Here is a 26,033-nt window from a genome sequence, read left to right on the forward strand (position 1 = left end):
TGGTGCTTAATAATAATAATAATAGTAATGTTGGTATTTGTTAAGCGCTTACTATGTGCCAAGCACTGTTCTAAGCGCTGGTTTTGACACCTGCCTACATGTTTTGTTTTCTGTCTCCCCCTCTAGACTGTGAGCCTGTTGTTGGGTAGGGACTGTCTCTATATGTTGCCGACTTGTACTTCCCAAGCACTTAGTACAGTGCTCTGCACACAGTAAGCGCTCAATAAATACAATTGAATGAATTGAATGAATGAATGGGGCAGATACAAGGTCAAGGTTGTCCCACATTGGGCTCACAGTCTTAATCTCCATTTTACAGATGAGGTAACTGAGGCACAGAGAAGCTAAGTGACTTGCCCAAAGTCACACAGCTGACAAGTGGCGGGGCCGGGATTAGAACCCATGACCTCTGGCTCTTTCCACTAAGCCAGGCTGCTTCTCACGCTGCTTAGCGGGGTCAGGGGCTGTGAAATGAGGGCCAAATGCCATAGAGCGATGAAGGCCCTTGTTCCCTGTCAAGCACACCCCAGCATTTAAACAGCACCCGTTTTTCTGACTTCATCAGATGTGCCATTTTTCTTGCAGGAATAGAGTTACCGCACGTCAGTGTTGGTTATGATGGCAAACATTACAGATATATCTTTGCAGCAGAAGTTCAGTGGAGTCCAGTCCCAACCAAGGTACAATAATGCTCCGTGCTCTGCCCCGCTGAGAATTAACCTCCTTAATGCTCCTCACACTTGACTCTCCCCTCTCCCATCCCTTTCTGATTGTTCTCACTTTTCTTGCCTGGATTAACCTCTCCCCTCATCAATCTCTTGCATAGAGCTTTTCCTGAATAATACAACCCTCTCTCCCTCCCCACTCTGCCTGGGTAAAACCATCCACTAAAGCTAGCTGGCTCAGCAATTACTTATGTTCATTCATTCATTCATTCAATCGTATTTATTGAGCACTTACTGTGTGCAGAGTGCTGTACTAAGCGCTTGGGAAGTCCAAGTTGGCAACATCTAGAGATGGTCCCTACCCAACAGTGGGCTCACAGTCTAGAAGGGGGAGACAGACAACAAGACAAAGCATATTAACAAAATAAAATAAATAGAATAAATATGTACAAATAAAATAAATAGACACAAGCAAACGCTTACATGCACACACTCTCCCCTCCCACTCCCACTACCTAAAGGATTCCCTCCAATGATTAGGAGAAGCAGCAGTGAGCGAGAGGAGGAGCTATGTGCAGTGAGAATGGCTACACTATCTGCTGAAGTAATGATAATAATTGTGGTTTTTGTTAAGCACTTACTATAAGTAAGTAGGGCAGGTACGAGATAATCAGGTCTCACATGGGGCTCACAGTCTAAGTAGGAGGAAGAACAGGTGTCAAATCCCCATTTTACAGACAAGGAAACTGAGGCACCAAGAAGTGAAGTGACTTGCTCAAGGTCACCCAGCAGGCGGGTGGCAGAGTCAGGATTGGAACCCAGGTCCTCTCACTCCCAGGTCTATGCTTTTTTCACTAAGGCCATGATGCTTCCCAATAATGATAACTGTGGCAAATTGAAGCGATATGTTTAGACTTTTATTTTGTTATTATTACTATTATGGTAAGTGCTTATTATGTGTCAAGCACCGTTCTAAGCACTGGGGTAGATAAAGTTTCATCAGGCTGGACTTAGTTAATCAATCAATCATATTTATTGAGTGCTTACTGTGTGCAGAGCACTGTACTAAGCACTTGGGAAGTACAAGTTGGCAACATATAGAGACAGTCCCTACCCAACAGTGGGCTCACAGTCTAAAAGAGTGGGCTCACAGTCTAAAAGAGTGGGCTCACAGTCTAAAAGACTGTCCTCATCCCATATGGAGCTGTTCTGTTAGATTTTAAATGGCTCAAAGGCAGGGGCTTTTTGTCTTTTCCTTCTTTGGGGAGCTGCCTGACCGTCTACATTGGACTGTGCTTTCCACAGAGTAAGAGCTCCGTGCATTTCTTGATAGTCATGGTGGTGACTATCTATTTATTTTATTTTGTTAGTATGTTTGGTTTTGTTCTCTGTCTCCCCCTTTTAGACTGTGAGCCCACTGTTGGGTAGGGACTGTCTCTATATGTTGCCAATTTGTACTTCCCAAGCGCTTAGTACAGTGCTCTGCACATAGTAAGCGCTCAATAAATGCGACTGATGATGATGATGATGGCGAGAGAACCGGTGTCTAATGATCATTTCTAGCCCTCCTTGGATGTGAAGGAGGGGTGTCCGTGATCTTAACCTTGTTGAGCTTGTTGCTCCATAATGCCAGGAAAAAACAATCTAATCAGTGACATCATACATCCAGCTGGCGCTCGCCATACATTACCTATGTGTAAAAACAACAGAATGAAAAACTCATTAATTGCAGGCACTTCTTCTGTTCCAGAGGACCAACCTTCATATTTCCTACAGGCGTAACCTCTCTTCATCTTCCTCCGGTTTCCCTTTTCAGTCCTGAGCGTCGACAAACTGACCGCTGATGTTCTGATGTGTTCACGTCTTTTAGCTGGGCCCTCCCCGCTGCATCCCCTTTACGGAGCTCAGTTGCCCTCTTTAGTTCTATTAGTTTTGCGTACCAGGAACTCTGCTCTTTTCTATAAATTTAAAAGCCAAAGCTCCACTTCTCCTTTCCTGAAAATTAGTGAAGTTCCATTCACATGACCTTATGATCGGGGTCCAGGACACCGGCATCCTTGTTTTCCTTGTGTTTTCTTACCTTGGGCAAGTCACTTAGGCGCTTTGTGCCTCAGTTTCTTCGTCTGTAAAATGGGGGTAAGATCCGGGCTGTTCTCTGTCTCCCCCTTTTAGACTGTGAGCCCACTGTTGGGCAGGTACTGTCTCTATATGTTGCCAATTTGTACTTCCCAAGCACTTAGTACAGTGCTCTGCACACAGTAAGCGCTCAATAAATACGATTGATGATGATGATGCCCTTGCCTCCTAGACTGTCAGCCTGATATGGTTTACCTGGAATGTGTCTCTTTACTGTTATATGGTACCCAGCGCTTAGAACAGTGCTTTGCACATAGTAAGCACTTAATAAATGCCATCATTATTATTATTATTACTCTCCCAAGCCCTTAGTACAGTGCTCTGCACATTAAGTGCTCAGTAAATACAACTGAATGAATGATTGAAAGAACACCTACCCCACTCCAAGCCTCACAGAACTTACGTACATCTAGAGAAGCAGCGTGGCTCAGTGGAAAGAGCCGGGGCTTTGGAGTCGGAGGTCATGGGTTCAAATCCCGGCTCCATCAATTGTCAGCTGTGTGACTTTGGGTAAGTCACTTCACTTCTCTGTGCCTGTTACCTCACCTGTAAAATGGGGATTAAGACTGTGAGCCCCATGTGGGACAACCTGCTGACCTTGTATCTACCCCAGCACTTAGAACAGTGCTTTGCACATAGTAAGTGCTTAATAAATGCCATTATTATTATTATTATCTCTTTATATGCTCCTGTTTCCCCTATCAGTAATTTATTTTAATGTCTGATCCCCTCTAGACTATCAGCTCCTGTGGGCAGAGATTGTGTTTACCAACTCTGTTGTGTTGTACTCTCCCAAGTGTTTAGCACAGTGCTCTTTACCCAGTAAGTGATCAAGAAGAACCATTGATTGACTGGCACATAATAAGTGCTTGATAAATACTATAACTTTTACCAGGGCAATTACAGTTTTCACCCCCCTCTCTCCCTCCTCAAAGAGGAAAAGGACTTTAAAGGGGTGTTGGGGAAGAGGGTCATTAGAAAGTAATAATTATTATTAACAATATTTTTATTATTAATAACTGTGGTATTTCTTAAGTATTTACCATGTGCCAAGACTTGAATTGGGATAGATATAAGATCATCAGGTCCCACAAGGGGGTTACAGTCTCTGTGTGACCTTGGGCAAGTCACTTCACTTCTCTTTGCCTCAGTTACCTCACCTGCAGAATGGGGATTGAGACTGTGATCCCCACATGGGACGGGGACTGTGTCCAACACTCTTAGGGGAAGCAGCATGGCTCAGTGGAAAGAGCCCGGGCTTTGGAGTCAGAGGTCATGGGTTCAAATCCTGGCTCCGCCACTTGTCAGCTGTGTGACTTTGGGCAAGTCACTTCACTTCTCTGGGCCTCAGTTACCTCATCTGTAAAATGGGGATTAAGACTGTGAGCCCCCCGTGGGACAACCTGATCACCTTGTAAACTCCCCAGTGCTTGGAACAGTGCTTTGCACATAGTAAGTGCTTAATAAATGCCATTATTATTATTATTATTATTTTGTATCCACCCCAGTGCCTAGTAAAGTGCCTGGCACATAGTAAGTGCTTAATAAATACCACAATTATTATTATTAAATAAGAAGAAGACCTGGTATTGAATCCCCATTTTGCAGAGGAGGGAACTGAGTCACAGAGAAGTTATGGGACTTGCCCTTATGATCGGGTCCAGGACACCTGCATCCTTGTTTTCCTTGTGTCTCCTTACCTTGGGCAAGTCACTTAGGCTCTTTGGGCCTCAGTTTCTTCGTCTGTAAAATGGGGGTAAATTCCGGGCTTCAGGATTAGAACTCAGGTCCTTAGACTCCCAGGCCTGTGCTAGCAAACTCTAGCCTACCCTGGCCCTTCCACAGGAGGAAAGGAGGAGAAAGTGCTATTGGGTAGGTAAGACCTTGGCCCAAGTACTCTTGGTTAGTCCAACTCAACTCCTCTTTAAGTTTTTTCTCTTGGTCCACTCTTCCTCTCCTCACCCTTCCCGCAGGGGCAGGAAGCTCCCGAATAATAATAATAATAATAATGGCATTTATTAAGCGCTTACTATGTGCAGAGCACTGTTCTAAGCGCTGGGGGGATACAAGGTGATCAAGTTGTCCCACGTGGGGCTCACAGTCTTAATCCCCATTTTACAGATGAGGTAACTGAGGCTCAGAGAAGTTAAGTGACTTGCCCAAGGTCACACAGCAGACATGTGGTGGAGTCGGGATTCGAACCCATGACCTCTGACTCCAAAGCCCGTGCTCTTTTCCACTGAGCCACGAAGAAGATCTTCTTCTTCCTTTCCTTCACTGTCTTTTCCCCCCAGCCCCCGTCGGCCTCCGACCCCATCGAGAGGCGAGCCCAGTATATTTTTGTTCTCCCTTAGCAAATGTCGTAGACAAAAGTAGCCAGATTCATTCATTCAATCATATTTATTGAACTCTTACTGTGTGCAGAGCACTGTACTAAGGGCTTGGAAAGTACAATTCATCAAAGAGAGACAGTCCTTGCCCACACCGGGTTTACAGTCTAGCCAGATGTCTGTGCCCACCCTGGAGTTGATCCTTTTGATGCGACGAACTGCACCCTTCCCCGCTTTGCAGATAGGGAAACTGAGGCTCAGGGAGGTTGGGTTTAAGGTTCCCAGCTGGTGAGTGGTGGAAACTAAACCAGAACCAAAGTGTCCTGACTTACCACTTGTACTTCCCAAGCGCTTAGTACAGTGCTCTGCACATAGTAAGCGCTCAATAAATACGATTGATTGATTGATTGTTTGATTGATTACCACCAGCATCCTGTTCACTGGACTGAGCCGCCTCCACCTTTTAGGGAAATGACACTGGCCAGGGGGAAAGATCTTCATCCCGAGTGGAAAAAAATGAATACCTCAGGACAAACACTACCATCTTGGCTTCCTGCTTTCCACCCACTATGTCAGAAATAGACTTTTCCCATCAGCTCTTGGACTAGCCAAGATTATTGCACAGTCATCCTTTCCGGTAAACACTTAAATTGTAGCCAGAGCCAGAGGACAACACACTATGATGGGAAATATCATTTGTTCATAGTGGCGGTACAAGGGTATTAATAAGAAGAAATGAAGATGCTACCTTGGAGTCGAGGAACTTTGAAAGGAGAATAAGGAAGGGGGGAGAGGCCACCGGGCCACGGGGAGTGAGATCACAGCGCGGCCTGGCTTTCAGCCGATACCCTAGAGACAGCGGGGAAATGGGCCAATGTGATGATGGCATTTGTTAAGCGCTTACTATGTGCAAAGCACTGTTCTAAGCACTGGGGAGGTAACAAGATGATCAGGTTGTCCCACGGGGGGCTCACAGTTTTAATTCCCATTTTACAGATGGGGTAACCGAGGCCCAGAGAAGTTAAGTGACTTGCCCAAAGTCCCACAGCTGACAATTGACAGAGCCAGGATTTGAACCCATGACCTCTGACTCCAAAGCCCGGGCTCTTTCCACTGAGCCACGCTGCTTGGGCAGGATGTCTGCCCAAGGTGCACACTGAGCTCTCACTGGAACCGGGGAAGATGGGCGACTCACAGCCCAACATGCTTAACTTACCAAAGCTGCCAAAATCCCCAAGTCACAACTTTTGTGGCAAGGGAGACTTAGAATGCTGCACCTCGGCAAGGTGTACGATTTCATCTGAGTGCTTTCCTGGTGCGACGCCATGCTCCACCTTTATATGACTAAATACTAACCGGGACATTTTGTGTAAACCCCATATTCTGTTGGCATATATACATTGATTTCTGTTTTCAGTATTCAGCCTCCAAACAGGAAAGTGGGTCTTTTTGAGGGGGTCTTTTATTTGTTAAGCACTGACTATGCTCTAAACACCGTATTAAACGCTGGGGTAGACCCAAGATAATCAGGTTGGACTCAGTCCATGTCCCATATGGGCCTCATGATCTTAACTCCCATTTTACACGTGAGGTAACAGGCAGAGCGACTGGCCCAAGGTCACGCAACAGACTAGTGGCAGAGCTGGGATTTTTTTTTTTCTTTAAATGGTATTCATTAACCGCTTACTTTGTGCTGGGCAATGTCCTAAGCTCTGGGGTAGCTATAAGGAAATCAGATTGGACACAGTCCATGCCCCATGTGGGGCTCCCAGTCTAAATCCCCATTTTCTAGATGAGGTAACTGAAGCACAGAGAAATGAAGTGACTTGCCCAAGGCCACACAGTAGACACATGGTGGAGCCGAGATTAGAACCCAGATCCTTCTGACTCTCAGGCCTGTTCTTTATCCACTAGGCAACACTTCTTCTCTTCTGGATTAGAACCGAGGTCCACCCAACTGAGAGAAGCAGAGTGGTCTAGCGGTTAGAGCACAGGCCTAGGCATCAGAAGGACTCCCAGTGTGATAATATATGTTTGTACATATTTGTTACTCTATTTATTTATGTTACTTGTACATATCTATTCTATTTATTTTTTGTTAGTATGTTTGGTTTTGTTCTCTGTCTCCCCCTTTTAGACTGTGAGCCCACTGTTGGGTAGGGACTGTCTCTATATGTTGCCAACTTGTACTTCCCAAGCGCTTAGTACAGTGCTCTGCACACAGTAAGTGCTCAATAAATACGATTGATGGTGATGATGATGACGAAATGCATAGGAGATATGAACTAGATCGGGCTATATGTTTTTCCAAGCCCTGATTAAGGGTGGTTCAGCACTCACAGTTTGCCCAGAAATGGTGGACTCTGGTAGGAGTGGCTCCTGTGAAGTCATAATTGAGCCCGCTGTTGGGTAGGGACCGTCTCTATATGTTGCCAACTTGTAGTTCCCAAGCGCTTAGTACAGCGCTCTGCACACAGAAAGCACTCAATAAATATGATTGATTGAATGAATGAATAATCATGGTTGGGACAGATGAGCATTATCAAGACTAGACTGTGAGCCCGCCGCTGGGTAGGGACCGTCTCTGCGGCCAACTTGTACTTCCCAAGCGCTTAGTACAGTGCTCTGCACACAGTAAGCACTCAATAAATACTATTGAATGAATGAATGAATCAAACAGTCAATGCTATTTCTTGAGGGCTTACTGTGTGCAGAGGACGGTAGTAAGCACTTGGGAGAGTACAATATAATAGAGATGGTAGACACGATCCCTACCCACAAGGAGCTTACAATCTAGAGGGAGAAAGAAATATTAAAATCAATTGAAGATATGGGAAATGGCTGAGCATAAGGATATTTACTTAAGTGCTGTGGGGCTGGGTGAGTATTGCAGTGCTTAATGGCCTGTACAATCAAGTGCATAGTTAATGCAGCGAAAGCCTTTTGGAGGAGATGTGATTTCAGGAGGATTTGAAGCTGGGGAGAGTGATAGACTCAGGATATGAAGGGGGAGGGAGTTGGAGGTCTAAGGGTGGATGTGGGTGAGGGGTGAGTGGTGGGATAGATGAGATTGAGGTATTAGGTAGTTGGGTTGGGTTATAGTATGATACTTATGAAGCGCTTACTGTGTGTAGAGCACCCCTCCCCATCCCCCCCGCCTTACCTTCTTCCCCTCCCCACAGCACCTGTATATATGTATATATGTTTGTATGTATTTATTACTCTATTTTATTTGTACATATTTATTCTATTTATCTTATTTTGTTAATATGTTTTGTTTTGTTCTCTGTCTCCCTCTTCTAGACTGTGAGCCCACTGTTGGGTAGGGACCGTCTCTACATGTTGCCAACTTGTACTTCCCAAGCGCTTAGTACAGTGCTCTGCACACAGTAAGCGCTCAATAAATATGATTGAATGAATGAATGAATGAATACGATCTCCTTAATCAGAGGCGAGACATGATCCCTGCCATGAAGGATCGCACGGTCTAGTTGGGAGATGGACGTTAAAATAAAGTACAGGTAGGGAAAGTGAGAGAGCGTAAGGTTGTGTATATGAATGTTGAGGACGAGGTGTGTGTTTGCGTGAGTACCTGCTTAGAGAAGCAGCGTGGCTCAGTGGAAAGAGCACGGGCTTTGGAGTCAGAGGTCATGGGTTCGAGTTCCGGCTCCGTCACATGTCTGCTGTGTGACCTTGGGCAAGTCACTTAACTTCTCGGAGCCTCAGTTACCTCATCTGTAAAATGGGGATGATGACTGTAAGCCCCACTGGGACAACCTGATCACCTTGTATCCCCCCACAGCGCTTAGAACAGTGCTTTGCACATAGTAAGCGCTTAACAAATGCCATCATCATTATTATTATTATCACCTAAGTGCCTTGGGTTATGGGCTCAAGGGTTTAGAGGGGAAGCAGGGTGAGGGGGTGAGAGAAACTAGTCAGGGAAGGCTTCCAGTGATTTTAGGATGGCTTTGAAGATGGGGAGAATAGAGACCCATCAGATCTGAAAGAGGAGGAAGTTCCAGGCCGGAGGGAGGACATGAGGAAGGGGTCAATGGGGAGAGAGATAAGAGCGAGATGCGGTAAGTAGGTTGGTATTAACAGAGAAGAAGTGTGCAGGCTGGTTTGTAGTGGGAGAGGAGTGAAGAGACATAGGAGGGAGAGAACTGATTGAATGCCTTAAAGCCCAAAGGGAGACATTTCTGTATGATGGGCCACTATTGCAGGTTTGTGAGGAGAAAGATGATGGGTGCGGGAAGATTGGCTTAGAGCATTACCCTCTGGAAAGTGTCCTGAGGCCTACTGATAGTCTTCAGTATAAGGCATTTTGAGTTACCACAAATGGCACTTGTGTTTCTAAATTTGTACCTTGCTTCAGCTCTGCAGCAGTGGCTCGTCGTTTATGGCATTAGCTCAGGGGGGCGAGTGGGGGAGAAACGGCTTAAGGGGGAGGAAAGGACAGAATCAATCAATTGTATTTATTGAGCACTTACTGTGTGCAGAGCACTGTACTAAGTGCTTGGGAAGTACAAGTTGGCAACATACAGAGACAGTCCCTACCCAACAGCAGGCTCATAGTCTAAAAGGGGGAGACAGAGAACAAAGCCAAGCATACTAACAAAATAAAATAAATAGAATAGATATGTACAAGTAAAATAAATAAATAAATAGAGTAATAAATATGTACAAACATATATACATATATACAGGTGCTGTGGGGAAGGGAAGGAGGTAAGATGGGGGGGTTAGCTGGTCTCCAGGCAACCTCACCAAGGAGGGTCAACACGTCCATTTGACTTCTGATGATGTATGTCAGCTACCCCGTCCTGGAAATCCTGACTCATATAAACATATTCATGTAACAAACTCATCTTTAATGAATCCAGCATTCAATTCTGGGTGATTTTGTTAAAAATAAGGGTCTCTCACCTGGATTCTTATAAGTTTTCTTATGAAATAACCGGTTCCGCTTCTATTTCGACCAAAGACGCGGTTCCCGGAAACCAGACGTTTATGAGTCCGAGAACTGCGTGCAGTAGGTCGGGTAGCTATTTGACTTGCTCCGTCTGAAGTGCCTGGAACCTCTTGGCTATGAGAAAGAGTACGCGAGTTTCTGACCCTCAGTGGGTTGAATGGAAGTTGGTGACACCCCACCCCGGGGTTTTCCTTGGTTGGGTAAAGACTGTAAGATAGACTGGAGGGTAGACTGTAAAAGCTCCATCTGGACTTTAAGCTGGTTGTGGACAGGGAATTTGTGTGTTATATTGTTGCATTGTGCTCTCCCGAGTGCTTAGTACAGTGCCCTGCACTCAATAAATACAACCAATTGATTGATTGATTAAAGGAGTAGTAGATATCTAAACTGGAAACTGGTGTTCTGCAGCTCCAAGATCCTGGAGTTCTAATTATGTGAAACTAGCAACTTCACCATTTTCAACCCTTCACTCATAGCTTTATAATAATACTACTACTAATAATAATGTTGGTATTTGTTAAGTGCTTACTATGTGCAAAGCACTGTTCTAAGCGCTGGGGTAGATACAAGGTAATCAGGTTGTCCCACGAGGGGCTCACAGTCTTCACCCCCATTTTACAGATGAGGGAACTGAGGCCCAAAGAATCAATCAATCAATCAATCGTATTTATTGAGCACTTACTGTGTGCACAGCACTGTACTAAGCGCTTGGGAAGTACAAGTTGGCAACATCTAGAGACGGTCCCTACCCAACAGTGGGCTCACAGTCTAAAAGGGGGAGACAGAGAACAAAACCAAACATACTAACAAAATACAATAAATAGAATAGATATGTATAAGTAAAATAAATAGAGTAATAAATATGTACAAAGAGAAATGAAGTGACTTGCCCAAAGTCACACAGCTGACAAGTGGCGGAGCCGGGATTTGAACCCATGGCCTCTGACTCCAAAGCCCGGGCTCTTATGCCCCTGGCTATCAGTTATTTGTTGGTTCTTGTCAGGAAATAAAACACTGTGGGGAAGATTGAATTTTATTTTTCCTTGTTTTGAACATACAGATAATCAAATTTGATATTCATACCAAGACGTCATTAAAATGGGAGGAAGAGCACTGCTGGCCTGCTGAGCCTGTATTTGTCCCTAGGCCTAACGCCAAGGAAGAGGATGATGGTAAGTCCACTGCACTTCAATCAATGATATTTATTGAGCATTTACTGTGTGGAGAGCACTGTATTAAGCCTTTGGGAGAGTTCAGCACAAAAGAGTAATAATAATAATAATGGCATTTATTAAGTGCTTACTATGTGCAAAGCACTGTTCTAAGCACTGGGGAGGTCACAAAGTGATCAGGTTGTCCCACGGGGGGCTCACAGTCTTAATCCCCATTTTAATAGTAATAATAATAATAATGGCATTTATTAAGCGCTTACTATGTGCAAAGCACCGTTCTAAGCACTGGGGAGGTCACAAGATGATCAGGTTGTCCCACGGGGGGCTCACAGTCTTAATCCCCATTTTACAGATGAGGTAATTGAGGCACAGAGAAGTTAAGTGATTTGCCCAAAGTCACACAGCTGGCAATTGGCGGAGCTGGGATTTGAACCCATAACCTCTGACTCCAAAACCTGGGCTCTTTCCACTGAGCCACACTGCTTCTCATCGTAGGTATTATTGTTATTATTATTATTATTACGTATTAGGTATAGGTATAGACAATCCCTGCCCACAAAGAATTTACAGACTAGGCGGACATTAAAATAAATTATGGATGGAGATGACCAGGAGTGCTGTGGGGCTGGGGGATTAGTAGGGAATGTTGGTAAACCTTGCAAAGGGATGGGTCTAAGACGCCTTGATTTCATCCAATAATAATAATAATAGTGGTATTTGTTCAGCACAATCTGTATGAGACACTGTACTGAGCGCTGGGGTGGAGACAAGCAAATCGGGTTGGACACAGTCCCTGTCCCATGTGGGGCTCACAGTCTCAATCCCCATTTTACAGTTGAGGGAACTGAGGCCCAGAGAAGTGAAGTGACTTGCCCAAGGTCACCCAGCAGGCAAGTGGCAGAGGCAAGATTAGAACCCATGACCTTCGGACTCAAGGGCCCCTGCTTTATCCATTATACTAGGACCTCAGCTTTCAAGGGAACGGATAGTGCAGGATCAGACCTATCAAATGTCAGGGAAGTGGTGGTGCTTAGAGGCAAGAGCCTGGGCTTGAGAGTCAGAGGTCATGGGTTCTAATCCCGGCTCCACCACTTGTCAGCTGGGTGACTTTGGGCAAGTCACTTCACTTCTCTGGGCCTCAGTTACCTCATCTGGAAAACGGGGAGTAAGGCTGTGAGCCCCATGTGGGATGATCTGATTACCTTGTATCTACCTCATGAGAAGCAGCGTGGCTCAGTGGAAAGAGCACGTGCTTGGGAGTCAGAGGTCATGGGTGCAAATCCCGGCTCCACCACATGTCAGAGAAGCAGTGTGGCTCAATGGAAAGAGCATGGGCTTGGGAATCAGTGGTCATGGGTTCAAATCCAGACTCCACCAATTATCAGCTGTGCCACCTTGGGAAAGTCGCTTAACTTCTCTGTGCCTCAGTTCCCTCATCTGTAAAATGCGGATTAAGACTGTGAGCCCCACGTGGGACAACCTGAGCACCTTGTATCCTCCCCAGCGCATAGAACAGTGCTTTGCACATAATAAGCGCTTAACAAATGCCATCATCATTATTATTATTATTATTAACTTCTCTGTGCCTCAGTTACCTCATCTGGAAAATGGGGATTAAGACTGTGAGCCCCCCGTGGGGATGATCATCTTGTAACCTCCCCAGTGCTTCGAACAGTGCTTTGCACATAGTAAGTGCTTAATAAATGTCATTATTATTATTATTATTATTATTATTATTATTATTATTATTTCTGCTGTGTGACCTTGGGTAAGTCTCTTAACTTCTCTGAGCCTCAGTTACTTCATCTGTAAAAATGGGGATTAAGACTGTGAGCCCCACGTGGGACAACTTGATCACCTTGTATCCCCCCCCCCAGTGCTTAGAACAGTGCTTTGCACACAGTAAGTGCTTAACAAATGCCATTATTATTATTATTAATATTAATAAGTGTTGTTGTCAAGAAATATTTAGACAAATATTTTTGTACTATATCGCGAGACTGGGTGGATATGGCCTGAAGATATTTTTGAAATACTGAAGCTTAGGCTAGCAGCAACTACCCCCAGACCTCGTTAAGGGCAGAAACGAGTTCCCTGAAGGATAGGGTCTGTGTTTAATTCCCACCTGTGTATTCTCTCCCAGCACTTAATACAGTGCTCTGCATATCATAGGTGCCTAAAAATACCATTTCTACTACTCGAGAAGGAGTGTGGACTAGCAGAAAGAGCACAGTCCTGGGAGTCAGAGGATCTAAGTTCTAATCCTGGATCATCATCATCATCATCAATCGTATTTATTGAGCGCTTACTATGTGCAGAGCACTGTACTAAGCTCTTGGGAAGTACAAATTAGCAACACACAGAGACAGTCCCTACCCAACATTGGGCTCACAGTCTAAAAGGGGGAGACAGAGAACAAAACCAAACATACTAACAAAATAAAATAAATAGAATAGATATGTACAATCAATCAATTCTCTGCTGTGTGACCTTGGACAAGTCACTTAACTGCTCTGCACTTGCACTTAACATCTGCAAAGTGGAGATTCAATACCTGTTTTCCCTCCTACTTAGACTTTGAACCCCTAATTATCTTGTATCTACCCTTGTGGATGGATATGTCTCAGCTTCTCCACCCAAGCAAGCCCAAATACAAAAATAAATTCTGGGAATTCACATTCCAGACATGGAGCATCAACTGTTTTGTTGGCCCAAAGGGAATATGCCCTTCTGGGCACAGGAGTGGTGTTCTAGCCCTTCTCTTCACCTTCAAAATCCTGTTTCTAGGATTTGCAAGTAGAATTGCAGCCTTGAAGTAACCTTGAAAGATCGTACAGTGCTCTGCACACAGTAAGCGCTCAATAAATACGATTGAATGAATGAATGAATGAATCCCGAGGGGTCAAGGAGGCCAGCAGCTCTCAAGAATTAATCTAGAAAGGAACAAAGATAGAAAATCAATCAATGGGATTTATTGAGGGCTTACTGTGGGCAGATCACTCTACTGAGTTCTTGGAAGGCACGTTCCCTGCCCACAGTGAGGTTGCAATCCAGAGGGGCAGCCGCGGAGCGAGAAAGTTGAAACCCGTAATCCAAAAATTCTCGGCAGGTTTCCGCTAGGGTTCCCATCAATGCCTCCCCATTCACGTTGGCTTTTGAAATAATGATGCTGTGGGTAATAATAGATAATTTGTTCAGTTTGTGCTCCTTTCTAGCAGCAGGTCTTTTTCTGCTGTATTGGCACCTAGCTCGATTTGTTCCTCTCAAAACCATGTTGACTGTGCCCACCTGTCTTGTGTTCTAGACTGTTGAAACTGAACTAATGATTTGTTCTAGGATCTTCCCAGGTAGTGAAATCATCTTCCCAGGTGATGGCAGGTCTCTCATAAGTAGCATCAACCTCTCCCCCTATTTTTAGGGGAAACAATTTGCCCTTTTATAATCCCTGTGGATTTCTCTGTCCTTCAGGAGTCCTCAAAAACGTCTAGCAATTCTCGAGGAACACTTGCCCATGTGTAGGATGTCTGTCACCAGATGCTACTGAGTTGAGTAGGGCCAATCTTTCCAAGTACTGAATCCCTTCTCCTGCTGTTGGGCTTTTTGCCTTGTCATTCCCAAGCCGCACCTCTTCTGGTTAACTGATGACAATTTTTTTTCACCAAGATTGAGGAGAAAATGATTCAAAGCCTCTGTCTTTGCATGGTCTTCTGTTGGAAGCTTTTGTGCTCCTGCTTTAGACTGTGAGCCCACTGTTGAGTAGGGACTGTCTCTATATGTTGCCAACTTGTACTTCCCAAGCGCTTAGTACAGTGCTCTGCACACAGTAAGCGCTCAATAAATACGATTGATTGATTGATTGATTGATTCTTGGGAGGGGGTGGCTGAGGATTTTCCTAAGGACTGCTCTTTTGCCTGATATAACTGAAGAATTTTATCACTTTGCAATAAATTGGCGCCTCTGTTCCTTGAAGGAGGGAGTCGCTGTCTGCCAGGACCTTCCGTTACTTCCTAGCAATTGCTTCCCGAGTCTTAGTTTCTTCCCTTCCTGGAGCTGGGCCAGTATCTCTCTTCTGGGAAATCATGACATCATATTGGTTCTTCTCCTTGATTCCCAATGGTGTGGAAGTGAGGCAGGGAGACTAATGCAGCGTGACCAATAATTAGGCCTCCCTCTTGAAGTGAGACACACTTTGTTTCTGTTTCTTATCCTTGTCCATCTTCAAGGCCTCCTGCTCTATAAGACTGTTGGAATCTTTACCCTTTTTGTCTACCTTGGGGGTGGGGATGGGGGGAAAGAGAGAAAGTGAGAGAGTGAGTGAGTGAGAGCAAACACTTGGTCCATCACTTGATGGTAAGAATCTTTCCATCACCATCCTCCTTTACAGAGGGCTGTTCCCCTCGTTCTTTGTGGAGCCATGGTTGGTGACCAGTGAAGCTCACAAAAGGAGGACTGTTGGCAGGAAAAGCCTTGGCTGCCTGACACTTTTCAATGACTCCTGTTCTTTCCACTCTTTCTCAATTTGGGCTCTGCAGGCAATCCTCTGCATAGTCCAAACAACTCCCAGCTGCCTCAGAATTGCCTTTTTAGTCTCTCAGGGTGTAGCTTCCTGTTGGAGGTTTCCCAGGATCATTACCCTTCCCCTATCACCGGCAGCTGTTCTTCAATAGCAGTTAGGGTAGCAACACCCTCAACCCACTTTGTGGGGACTCCTATGAGCAGAGAAGTGTCCTGTCTTTGACAAGATGTGGCCAGGGCCAACTTCAGGTGAACAGACAGACATCTGGTAAGGCATTGGTCAGAGAGTTATATGGTGTGGGCACCACTTGGGCCTGTTCTCCTTCCCTGTTCTCTCCCTCTCTCCGAGCTCGCATCTCCTAATGCCTTCAGGACATCTTTCACCACCTAAAACTTAACATATCCAAGACAGAGCTCCCTCCCAAACCCTGTCCTCTCCCTGACTTTCCCATCCCTGTGGATGGCACTACCATCCGTCCCGACTCACAAGCCGGCAACCTTGGTGTCATCCTTGACTCCTCTCTCGCATTCATCCCACAGATCCAATCCTTCCCCAAAGCCTGCCAGTATCACCTTCACAACATCTCCAAGATCTGTCCTTCCCTCTCCATCCAAATCGCTACCACGTTAGTACAATCACTCATCCTATCCCGACTGGATTATTGCATCAGGATCTTTTCTGACCTCCCAACCTCCTGTCTCTCCCCACATCAGTCTATACTTCACTCTGCTGCCCGGGTTATCTTTCTACAGAAACGTTCTGGGCGTGTCACCGCCCTCCTCAAAAATCTCCAGTGATCGCCTACCAACCTCCAAATCAAGCAAAAACGCCCCACTATTGGCTTCAAAGCTCTCCATCACCTTGCGCCCTCCCACCCCCAACCTCGCCTCCCTTCTCTCCTTCTGTATCCCAGCCTGCACACTCTGCTCCTCTGGTGCTAAACTCACTGTGCCTCATTCTCACCTACTGCGCCGTCGACCCCTGGCCCAAGTCCTGTCTCTGGCCTCAAATGCCCTCCCTCCTCAAATCCGCCAAACAATCACACTTCCCCCCGTTGAAGGCTTACCTCCACCAAGACGCCTTCCCAGACTAAGCCCCACTTTTCCTCAGCTCCCCTTCCCCATTGCCCCAACTCGCTCCCCTTGCTCTATCCCCCACCCCACAGCACTTGTGTATATATGTACATAATTATAATCCTGTTTATTTATATTGATGCCTGTTTACTTGTTTTAATGTAAATATAGCTATAATTCTATTTATTTATATTGATGCTACTGATGCATGTTTATTTTGATGTCTGTCTTTCCCCTTCTGGACTGTAAGCTCATTGTGGGCAGGGATTGCCTCTCTTTATTGCCGAACTGCGCTTTCCAAGTGCTTAGTACAGTGCTCTGCACACAGTAAGAGCTCAATAAATACGATTGAATGAATGAATGGATGAAAGAAGGTGACTGTATGGCTTCTCTCAAAGATGGCCACACCACTGCCCTGCTTAAAGATTGAGGCTGTGTGCCTCTCCCAAAGACGGCAACCCAGCTGCTCTTCTCAAAGACGGCAGCAGCGGCCTGGAATGATCCGTTAGCAGGTGTGAGTCAGCGGCTCAGAGCTAAGCTGCCCAGAGTGCTCGGTTGAGAGGTGGCTGTGGAGGTGGCAGGGGAGGTGATGCAAGCAACAGTGGAAAAACACCCTCCCCTAAAATGTTGTGCATGGTGTCATCGTGTTATGTTGCCTGCAGGTGCAGTGTGATGGGACGGCGAGGATTTTGGCCCTGCCCCAGAGTGGCCAAATGTCTGTCTGTTACCATCCCTGAATGTGACTCACTCCCCCTCCCCGTGAGGCTGAGCTTTAGACTCTCAGGGATTCTGTTTCTTCCTCTTCCTTTCCTTCTTTTCCCTCTCCATATCGCTTCTCTGCCTCTTCCCTCTTCCTTGCTTGAAACTTCCTCATTTGGGTCTTTCTGTTAGAGGCGCCCTGGCTCACTTCTGAAGATGGGTGTTCTTTTTATTTGGAAAAGAGGAGAAAATAGCTTCTTTCAAACAGTAGAACATTTTGGTATGTCTTTTTTTTTTTCTTTTCCAAGGTATCATATTGTCAGCGATTGTCTCCACGGATCCCAAGAAATTCCCTTTTTTGCTCATACTGGATGCTAAAGACTTCACCGAACTGGCTCGGGCCTCAGTAGATGCAGACATGAATCTGGATCTCCATGGACTATTCATACCAGAAAAGGAGATGAGCTCCCAGGGCCAATGATGGCATTGTCATCAGTCAATTACTCAATCAGTAGTATTTATTAAGTACTTACACCTTGTAGAGCACTGTACTAAGCTCTGGGGCAGGAGCATAAAACATAAAACTGTACGTAGACATGATCCCTGCCCTCAATGATTGTATAATCTAGCAGGGGAGATAGACACTAAAATAAATTAATGTAGGGAGAAACAGTGGAGTATAAAGATATGTAGAAATGTGGAAGAGGGGGAAAGTACTCAAGTGTTTAATTGAGATGAAAGGTTAATCAGGGAAGACCTTCTGGAGGAGATATGAATTCAGAAGAGCCTTGAAGATGGGGAGAGCAATTGTCAGCCCAAGCATCTTACTGATGTGCCAATTTAGCCCTACTGCAATGATGAATTATGATGTACCTCAGACAAAATCCAGTTCCTTATAAAAGATAAAAGAATCTAATTCTTTAGTTCGCTTTCTTTTTTTTCTTTTTTTGGTGGACTGAGAACTGAGAATGGTGGACTGGTGGTCATGAGAGAAGGGAATTCCATTACTGCTACATCTTATTTTATCAATTAAAGCCCAGATTAGGTACTATTGCTACTGTATGACAAACATCACCTATCATATCAATGACCAAAATTAATTATGTAGTTCTAGTTAATCCTTTATCACCAATAAGAAAGAATGCAAGCATATACCCTTTAGAAACACCCAGATGTTCCCTAGGGAGGCAGCATTTATGATTTTAAAAAGCATCTAATTGAATTGTGATTTGACATAGATGTAATGAGCAGTATTTTACTATATTTTTATCTCTAGAGAAAGGGAGAGTTTGCACTGGCCTAATCATAAAATCTAAAGAGAAAAGAAAGGACACTGCTCTAATGCTTTTTCATTCATTCATTCATTCAATCGTATTTATTGAGCACTTACCATGTCAGACCACTCTACTAAACACTTGGGAGAGTACAATACAATGATAAACAGACACATTCTCTGCCCCACAATGAGCTTACAGTCTAGCTTGGAGGAGTTGGAGAAGACAGACATCGATTCAAATAAATAAATTACAGATATGTACGTAAGTGCTTTGGGGCTGGCGGCGGGGCCGGGGGTGGGGGGGATGACAAAGGGAGCAAGTTGGGGTGATGCAGAAGGGAGTGGGAGAAGAGGAAAGCTGGGACTTAGTCTGGGAGGCCTCTTGGAGGAGATGTGCCTTCAATAAGTCTTTGACGGAGGGGAGAGTAACTGTCTTTGGGATTTGAGGAGGGAGGGCATTCCAGGCCAGAGGCAGATGTTGGCTAGGGGTCAGCAGTGAAATAGGTGAGACTGAGGCAGAGTGAGAAGGTTAGAATTAGAGGAGCAAAGTATGTGGGCTGGAGAAGGTTGTAGAAGAATAGTGAGGTGAGGTACGAGGGGGCAAAGAGGTGGAGTACTCTAAAGCAAACGGTGAGGAGTTTTTGTTGGATGCAGAGGTGGATGGGCAACCACTGGAATTTTTTGAGGAGTAGAGTGATTGATCAGAACATTTTCATAGAAAAATGATCAGAGCAGCAGAGTGAAGTATGGACTGGAGTGGGGAGAGACAGGGGGTTGGGAGGTCAGCAAGGTGACTGATGCAGTAATCCAGGTGGGATATTCATTCATTCATTCAATCGTATTTATTGAGGATTTATTGAGGGATAGGATGAGGGATTGTATTAACGTGGTAGCGGTTTGGATGGAGAGGAAAGGGCGGATTGTAGTGATGTTGTGAAGGTGGGACCGACAGGATTTAATGATGGGTTGAATATGTGGGTTTGATTGAGAGAGGGGAGTCAAGGATAATGTCACGGTTACAGGCTTGTGAGACAGGAAGGATGGTGGTATTGTCTATAGTGATGGGAAAGTCAAAGGGGTCACTTGAGAAGGTGAAATCCTGTAATCTCCAGTTATTGAAATGTTTTTGGGAAGCAGCATGGCTTAGTGTAAAGGGGAGTCAGAGGTTCTAATCCCAGCTCCTCCTTTCAAACCTGTTTTTTTGTGTTATCCCCAAGATTCTCTACCATAGGCAATATTTAAACGATACCATTGTTGTCTTCTCCTGTTCTCTGGCAAGAAGAGCCAGGAACACCTACCCTCTGGGTTCCTCCTGCTACGTGACCTGGGGAAAGTGGCTTAACTCTCTTTGCCGCTGTTCCCTCTTCTGCCAAATAAGGCTTCAATACCTGTTCAACCTTCTGTTTAGACTGTGATCCCCATTTGGGACCTGATTATCTTGTATCTATCCCAGCAGTTAGTACAGTAAACGTTTAACAAATACTGCAATTGTTGCTCTTATTTTAGCTGGTCATCAGATGCTTCAGGTACGCAAAGTGTAGCGTTAAAGTAAGTGCTCTTTTAAATTAAGGGCATAGGTAATTCTTGACTGTTTAACACTTTGGGCCTTTTCAAACTTGTCTAGCATGAATGCAAGCATAATTTTAACAAGAAATTATCCTTTTTGGTCTTTCAAAACCTTTTTTGTGTGTGTTATCTTCAAGATTCTCTGCCATATGCAATATTTAAATGATATCATTGTTGTCCTCTTCTGTTCTCTGGCAAGAAGAGCCTGGAACACCTACCCTCTGGGTCCTTCCCTCCACATGACTTAAGTCCCTTTCCAGAAATCTAGGGCAGGTCGAGGCTGGGAGTTCTTAGTCAACCCATCCCGTGGCCGGCATAAAATGAGGGGAGGTTAGTACATATTAATGAGTTGGCTAGGACAAGTATTATTATTATTATTATTATTTTATTAATGGCATTTATTAAGTGCTTACTATGTGCAAAAAACTGTTCTAAGCGCTGGGGAGGTTACAAGGTGATCAGGTTGTCCCATGGGGGGCTGACAGTCTTAGTCCCCATTTTACAGATGAGGGAACTGAGGCACAGAGAAGTTAAGTGACTTGCCCAAAGTCACACAGCTGACATTTGGTGGAGCCTGGATCCAAATCCATGACTTCTGACTCCAAAGCCCATGCTTTTTCCACTGAGCCATGCTGCTTCACCGAACGGGTGTTTGGTTCTTCGGTTCGGAAGCCAGGAAGGACAGTGCAGCTCTCCAGCTTTCTCCATGTCGCCTCTCGGGAAGAAGGACCACCAGCGGTGGCTCGTGGTTCGAAAGGAGCCGGTTACCGACCTGTAGGATGGCGGCAGCCTCTGGCGGGCGGCCCAGATCTTGGAGTGATGGTGCTAATTGTCAGTCTCTGCTGGGGCGGCTGCTCTCTCCAGGTGCCACTCATTAGGGGTTGGACTTGTGCCAATTCCCTGCTACATGGCACTGCTCCTTGGGCTGCAGGAGGACCACTCTTCTACAGGTGACAACAGTTCTAGTTTGGCCCACCACCCCTCTTGAAATCAATCTTTTCAGGACCCTGCGACCGGGCTACCCCTTAGTCTGGGAAAGATGCTGTTCCACTTTCAGGGCTCTTATACAATGTCTGCTCGCCTGGTGTCCTGTTCTCCCTTTGGATCCCATTTAACTAATTCTAGTTCGCTCAGGGTGACCTTCTTTTGGTATTTGTTAAGCTCTTACTATGTACTAAGGTACAAGATACTCAGGTTGGACCCAGTCCCTGCTCCACAGGGGGCTCAGTCTAAGTAGGAGGGAGTAAGATTTAATCTCCAACTGAGGTTCAGAGAAGTAAAGTGGCTTGCCCAAGGTCACACAGGAGAGAGGTGGTGGAGCCAGGATTGGAACCCAGATTCCTCTGATTCCCAGGCCAGTGCCCTATCTACTAGCCCACTCTACTTCTTGTGTTCCTTTTTGAACTACCATAATAATAATAATAATGATGGCATTTGTTAAGCATTTACTATGTGCAAAGCACTGTTCTAAGCACTGGGGGGATACAAGGTGATCAGATTGTCCCATGTGGGGCTCACAGTCTTAATCCCTATTTTACAGATGAGGTAACAGAGGCTCAGAGAAGTGAAAGACTTGCCCAAGGTCACACAGCAGACGCGTGGTGGAGCCAGGATTAGAACCCATGACCTCTGACTCCCAAGCCTGTGCTCTTTTCACTGAGCCAGGCTGCTTCTCTGCACCATAATAATAATAATGGCATTTATTAAGCGCTTACTACATGTGAAGCACTGTTCGAAGCGCTGGGGAGGTTACAAGGTGATCAGGTTGCCCCACGGGGAGCTTAGTCTTAATCCCCATTTTACAGATGAGGGAACTGAGGCCCAGAGAAGTTAAGTGACTTGCCCAAAGCCACACAGCTGACAATTGGCGGAGCTGGGATTTGAACCCATGACCTCTGACTCCCAAGCGCGTGGCTCCATTGAGCCATGCTGCTTCTCTAAGTGATCTCTAAGTGCTTCCATAAGTGATCTCTTTAATCACTCTTTACAGGGGTTATCCCTTGGGGACAGATGGCTCACCTAGGACACATACAGCTGTCCAAAGACTCAGAACCCCACTTATCTTACTCAGAAGCCCTGGTGATGGGTGGGCTGCAAATCGGGGATTTTCTGGTGCTCCTGGACATTGGTTCAGTTCGGCCATGATCTGGCAGCAAAAAACCCTGGAACAAGAATCCCCAAAACACTTGTCACCAAAAAGGGCCTCAGCTGTTCTTAGCTGTATTCTGAAAATGGCTTTCAGATTGTCATAGCAGTCCCCAGCCGAGAGAACTAATGTAGTAAAGGTATTATTTCTCAGTCACGGAAGAATTAGTTGCATACTGAGCTCAACTTTCCTGGTGCCTAAACTAAGCTCCTTTGGAAGTTGCAGTTTGTTAGCTAGGCCCAACGTTCTGTTACAAAGACGAGTTTAGGCCCTGCGAAAATTTAGTGTACTTTAAAAATTCAATAGAAATGTTGTAAAGACCCAAGGAGGGGGGTTCTGGGGCTGAAATGATATTCCTGGCCCATCACCAAATAAAACACATTCATCAGAAAAGCGGTGTTGTCTAGTGGAAAGAGGATGGGCCCGGGAGTCAGATGGGCTGGGTTCTAGTCCCAGTTCTGCCAATTGCTTACTGTGTGTCCTTAGGCAAGTCACTTAACTCCTCTGTGCCTCCATTTCCTCAAACTGTAAAATGGGGATTCAATGCTTCTTCTTCCTCCGACTTAGACTTGGAGCCCTAAAAGGGACAGTGGCTGTGTCCAACCTGATTAACTTGTAGCTACTCCAGTGCTTAGAACAGAGCTTGAAACCAAGTAAGCACTTAACAAATACCATAAAAAAGGGTCTGTCACTAACCTTTATTCTCAACGTTCTTAAACGTTTATGGTTCAGGGTTTCAGATATACAAATTCATATCTCATCCCATCACTCTCCGCCTCTAATGCAAGCAACTTCCGAAGCGCTCCCCCAGAGAGCCCCACCCTACCTCAGCGGGAGGGGAGAGGCGATGGGGGAAATTGGGTAACCCGGAAGGCTTTGGAGAGAAACCAGGGAGTTCTGCCATAGCCGTCCTGACTTTGAGATGGTAACAGGACACCCAGTCAGAGCTGTGGTGGATCTGGGATGGGCTGGAGGGAGACAGGTCAGGGGCGGAGAGGTGCACTGGGGAACTGAGGCACAGATCTGCCTACAGGTAACAGGCAGGATTCACCCTATAATCAGAGTGTGGGATTGAGCCAGGAGGAGGATATATTAAGACAGAGACAAACAAAGGTGGAGTGCTAAAGTTTTGGAATCGATCAGTGAGAACTAATGGAGATAGAAAAGACCAGCTGAACTCCTCTAATAACTCTCCAGGCCTCCCCGGTAGAAATGAAATGGGGGAAGAAGGAAACAACCCCCTCTGTGCCCAGCTAGGGATGCTTGAGAAAACATCAACGCCAGAGGGTTTGCGAATATGGGAAATGACCATAAGAAAGGCAGGAATGGAGGAAACTTGCATCTTTTTGGAAAGAGCAAAGAGTCCAAAGTCAACCGATCCATCGATTGAATTTATTGGGACCTTATCATGAGCAGAGCACTGTACTGAGTGCTTGGGAGAGTACAACAGTTTCGGCAGGCACGTTCCCTGCCCACAAGGAGCTTACATCAATCAATCAATCAATCAATCGTATTTATTGAGCGCTTACTGTGTGCACAGCACTGTACTAAGCGCTTGGGAAGTACAACTTGGCTACATCCAGAGGAAAATCTAGGAAAACAGACAAAGGCAGTCCCAAGGACAGGCACCTCATTCGGATGGGAGGTATTCACTCAGAACAAATAAGGCACACAAGCTAATAGTCACTGGGGTGAGGGAAACATTTCTTCCTTTCTTCTGAGGTGAGTAGAAGCCTAGATGTTAGAGTCATCAAATCCTGGTGGTCCCACAGGGTCAAAGTAATATTTATATTAATGTCTGTCTCCCTGCTCTAGACTGTGAGCTCGTGGGCAGGGAACATATCTACCAAGTCTGTTGCATTGTACTCTCCCAAGTCCATAGTTACAGTGTTCTGCACAAATTTAGTGCTCAATAAATACAATTGATTGATTGATTGGTGTTTGTGTGTTGCAAGCAGTGTATTAAGCACATGTGTACTAAGGATATGTGCCAAGCAGTGTGCTAAGCATTGGGGAAAATACAAGATAATCAGATTGGAGGTCTTTGTCCCACATGGAGATCATAGGTCTAATCAGGAGGGAGATCAGATGTTGAATCCCTACTTTGCCGTTGAGGAAACTGAGGCACAGATCATTTAAATGATTTGCCCAAGGTCTCCCAGCAGGCAAGTGGCGAATCCGGGGTAAGAACCTAGGTCCTCTTTCTACTAGGCCATGCTGGTTCTCATGTGAGAAAGGGGAAGCGTGCACTTGGATTTTATGGTCAGCCAAGAGATGGAAGAGTTCCCAGTTTTAACATTTAGAGTGAGGTTTTAGTTTCTGTTTATTTCTGTGGAAATTTGGGGGCAAAGAGGGGGCAATATAGCAAAGCTTTGCATAGGCTGAGACCTGCTTCCCCCAAATCCGACTGGATTAAGATGCCCCAGCGTCCACTTGACCTGCAAATTTAGGCCGGCAGGCAATCAATCCATCATTGGTATTTATTCATTCATTCAATTGTATTTATTGAGCGCTTACTGTGTGGAGAGCACTGTAGTAAGTGCTTGGGAAGTACAAGTTGGCAACATATAGAGACAGTCCCTACCCGACAACGGGATCACAGTCTAGAAATGGGAGACAGACAACAAAACAAAACACGTGGACGGGTGTCAAGTCATCAGAATAAATAGAAATAAAGCTAGATGCACATCATTATGCAGAGCCTTGGACTAAGCACTTGGGAGAGGGCAATACAATTGAGTTGGTAGACACCATTCCTGCCTTCGAGGAGTTTACAATTTAGTGAGTGGGATACCCCAAGAGGCCTTCCTGGAGTAATTTCTCATTTCCCCTGCTCCCTTTCCCTTCTGTGTTGCCGTCTCACCTGGAGCTGTACCTTTTAAGGACTTGATAGTCACCTCACCCGCAGCCCCACAGCACTTATGAACATACCCTTAATTAATAATAATTTGTTAATCAATCAATCGTATTTATTGAGCACTCACTGTGTGCAGAGCACTGTACTAAGCGCTTGGGAAGTACAAGTTGGCAACATATAGAGACGGTCCCTACCCAACAGTGGGCTCACAGTTTAGAAATAATTGTTATTAATTTGTTAAAAAATCAATTAAACAATCAAACAATAATTTGTTAATAATATTTGTTAAGTGCTTACACTGTACTGAGTGCTGGGGGAGGAACCATCAAATCGGGTTGGACACAGTCTCTGTCTCACGTGGGGGTCACAGCCTCAATTCCCCCTTTACAGATGAGGTAACTGAGGCACAGAGAAGTAAAGTGACTTGTCCAAGGTCACACAGCAGACAAGTGGTGGAAGCAGGATTAGAACCCATGACCTTCTGACTCTGAGGCCCATGTTCTATTCACTATGCCAGATGTTAATTTTAATGTCTGTCTTCCCCTCTGGACTGTACACTTCTTGTAGGCAGGGATAGTGTCTACTAACACTATTGTACAATACTCTCCCAAGCACTAAGTA

At 45.3% G+C, this 26,033-nt stretch overlaps 1 protein-coding gene across 2 annotated transcripts in view; it reads left to right on the forward strand.

Moving 5' to 3' along the window:
* Window positions 1-18,483, forward strand: part of BCO1 (beta-carotene oxygenase 1) — a 61,795-nt gene extending 43,312 nt beyond the window's left edge. For both annotated transcript variants that reach the window (XM_038754673.1, XM_038754674.1), the window contains 3 exons: window positions 586-680; window positions 11,167-11,278; window positions 17,876-18,483. In XM_038754673.1, coding sequence (XP_038610601.1) covers window positions 586-680; window positions 11,167-11,278; window positions 17,876-18,048 — 380 coding nt within the window. In that variant the 3' untranslated portion in view covers window positions 18,049-18,483. The remainder of the gene's footprint in view (window positions 1-585; window positions 681-11,166; window positions 11,279-17,875) is intronic.
* The last annotated feature ends 7,550 nt before the right edge of the window (window positions 18,484-26,033 follow it).

Source organism: Tachyglossus aculeatus, chromosome 11, assembly GCF_015852505.1.
Source record: "Tachyglossus aculeatus isolate mTacAcu1 chromosome 11, mTacAcu1.pri, whole genome shotgun sequence".
NCBI lineage: Eukaryota > Metazoa > Chordata > Mammalia > Monotremata > Tachyglossidae > Tachyglossus > Tachyglossus aculeatus.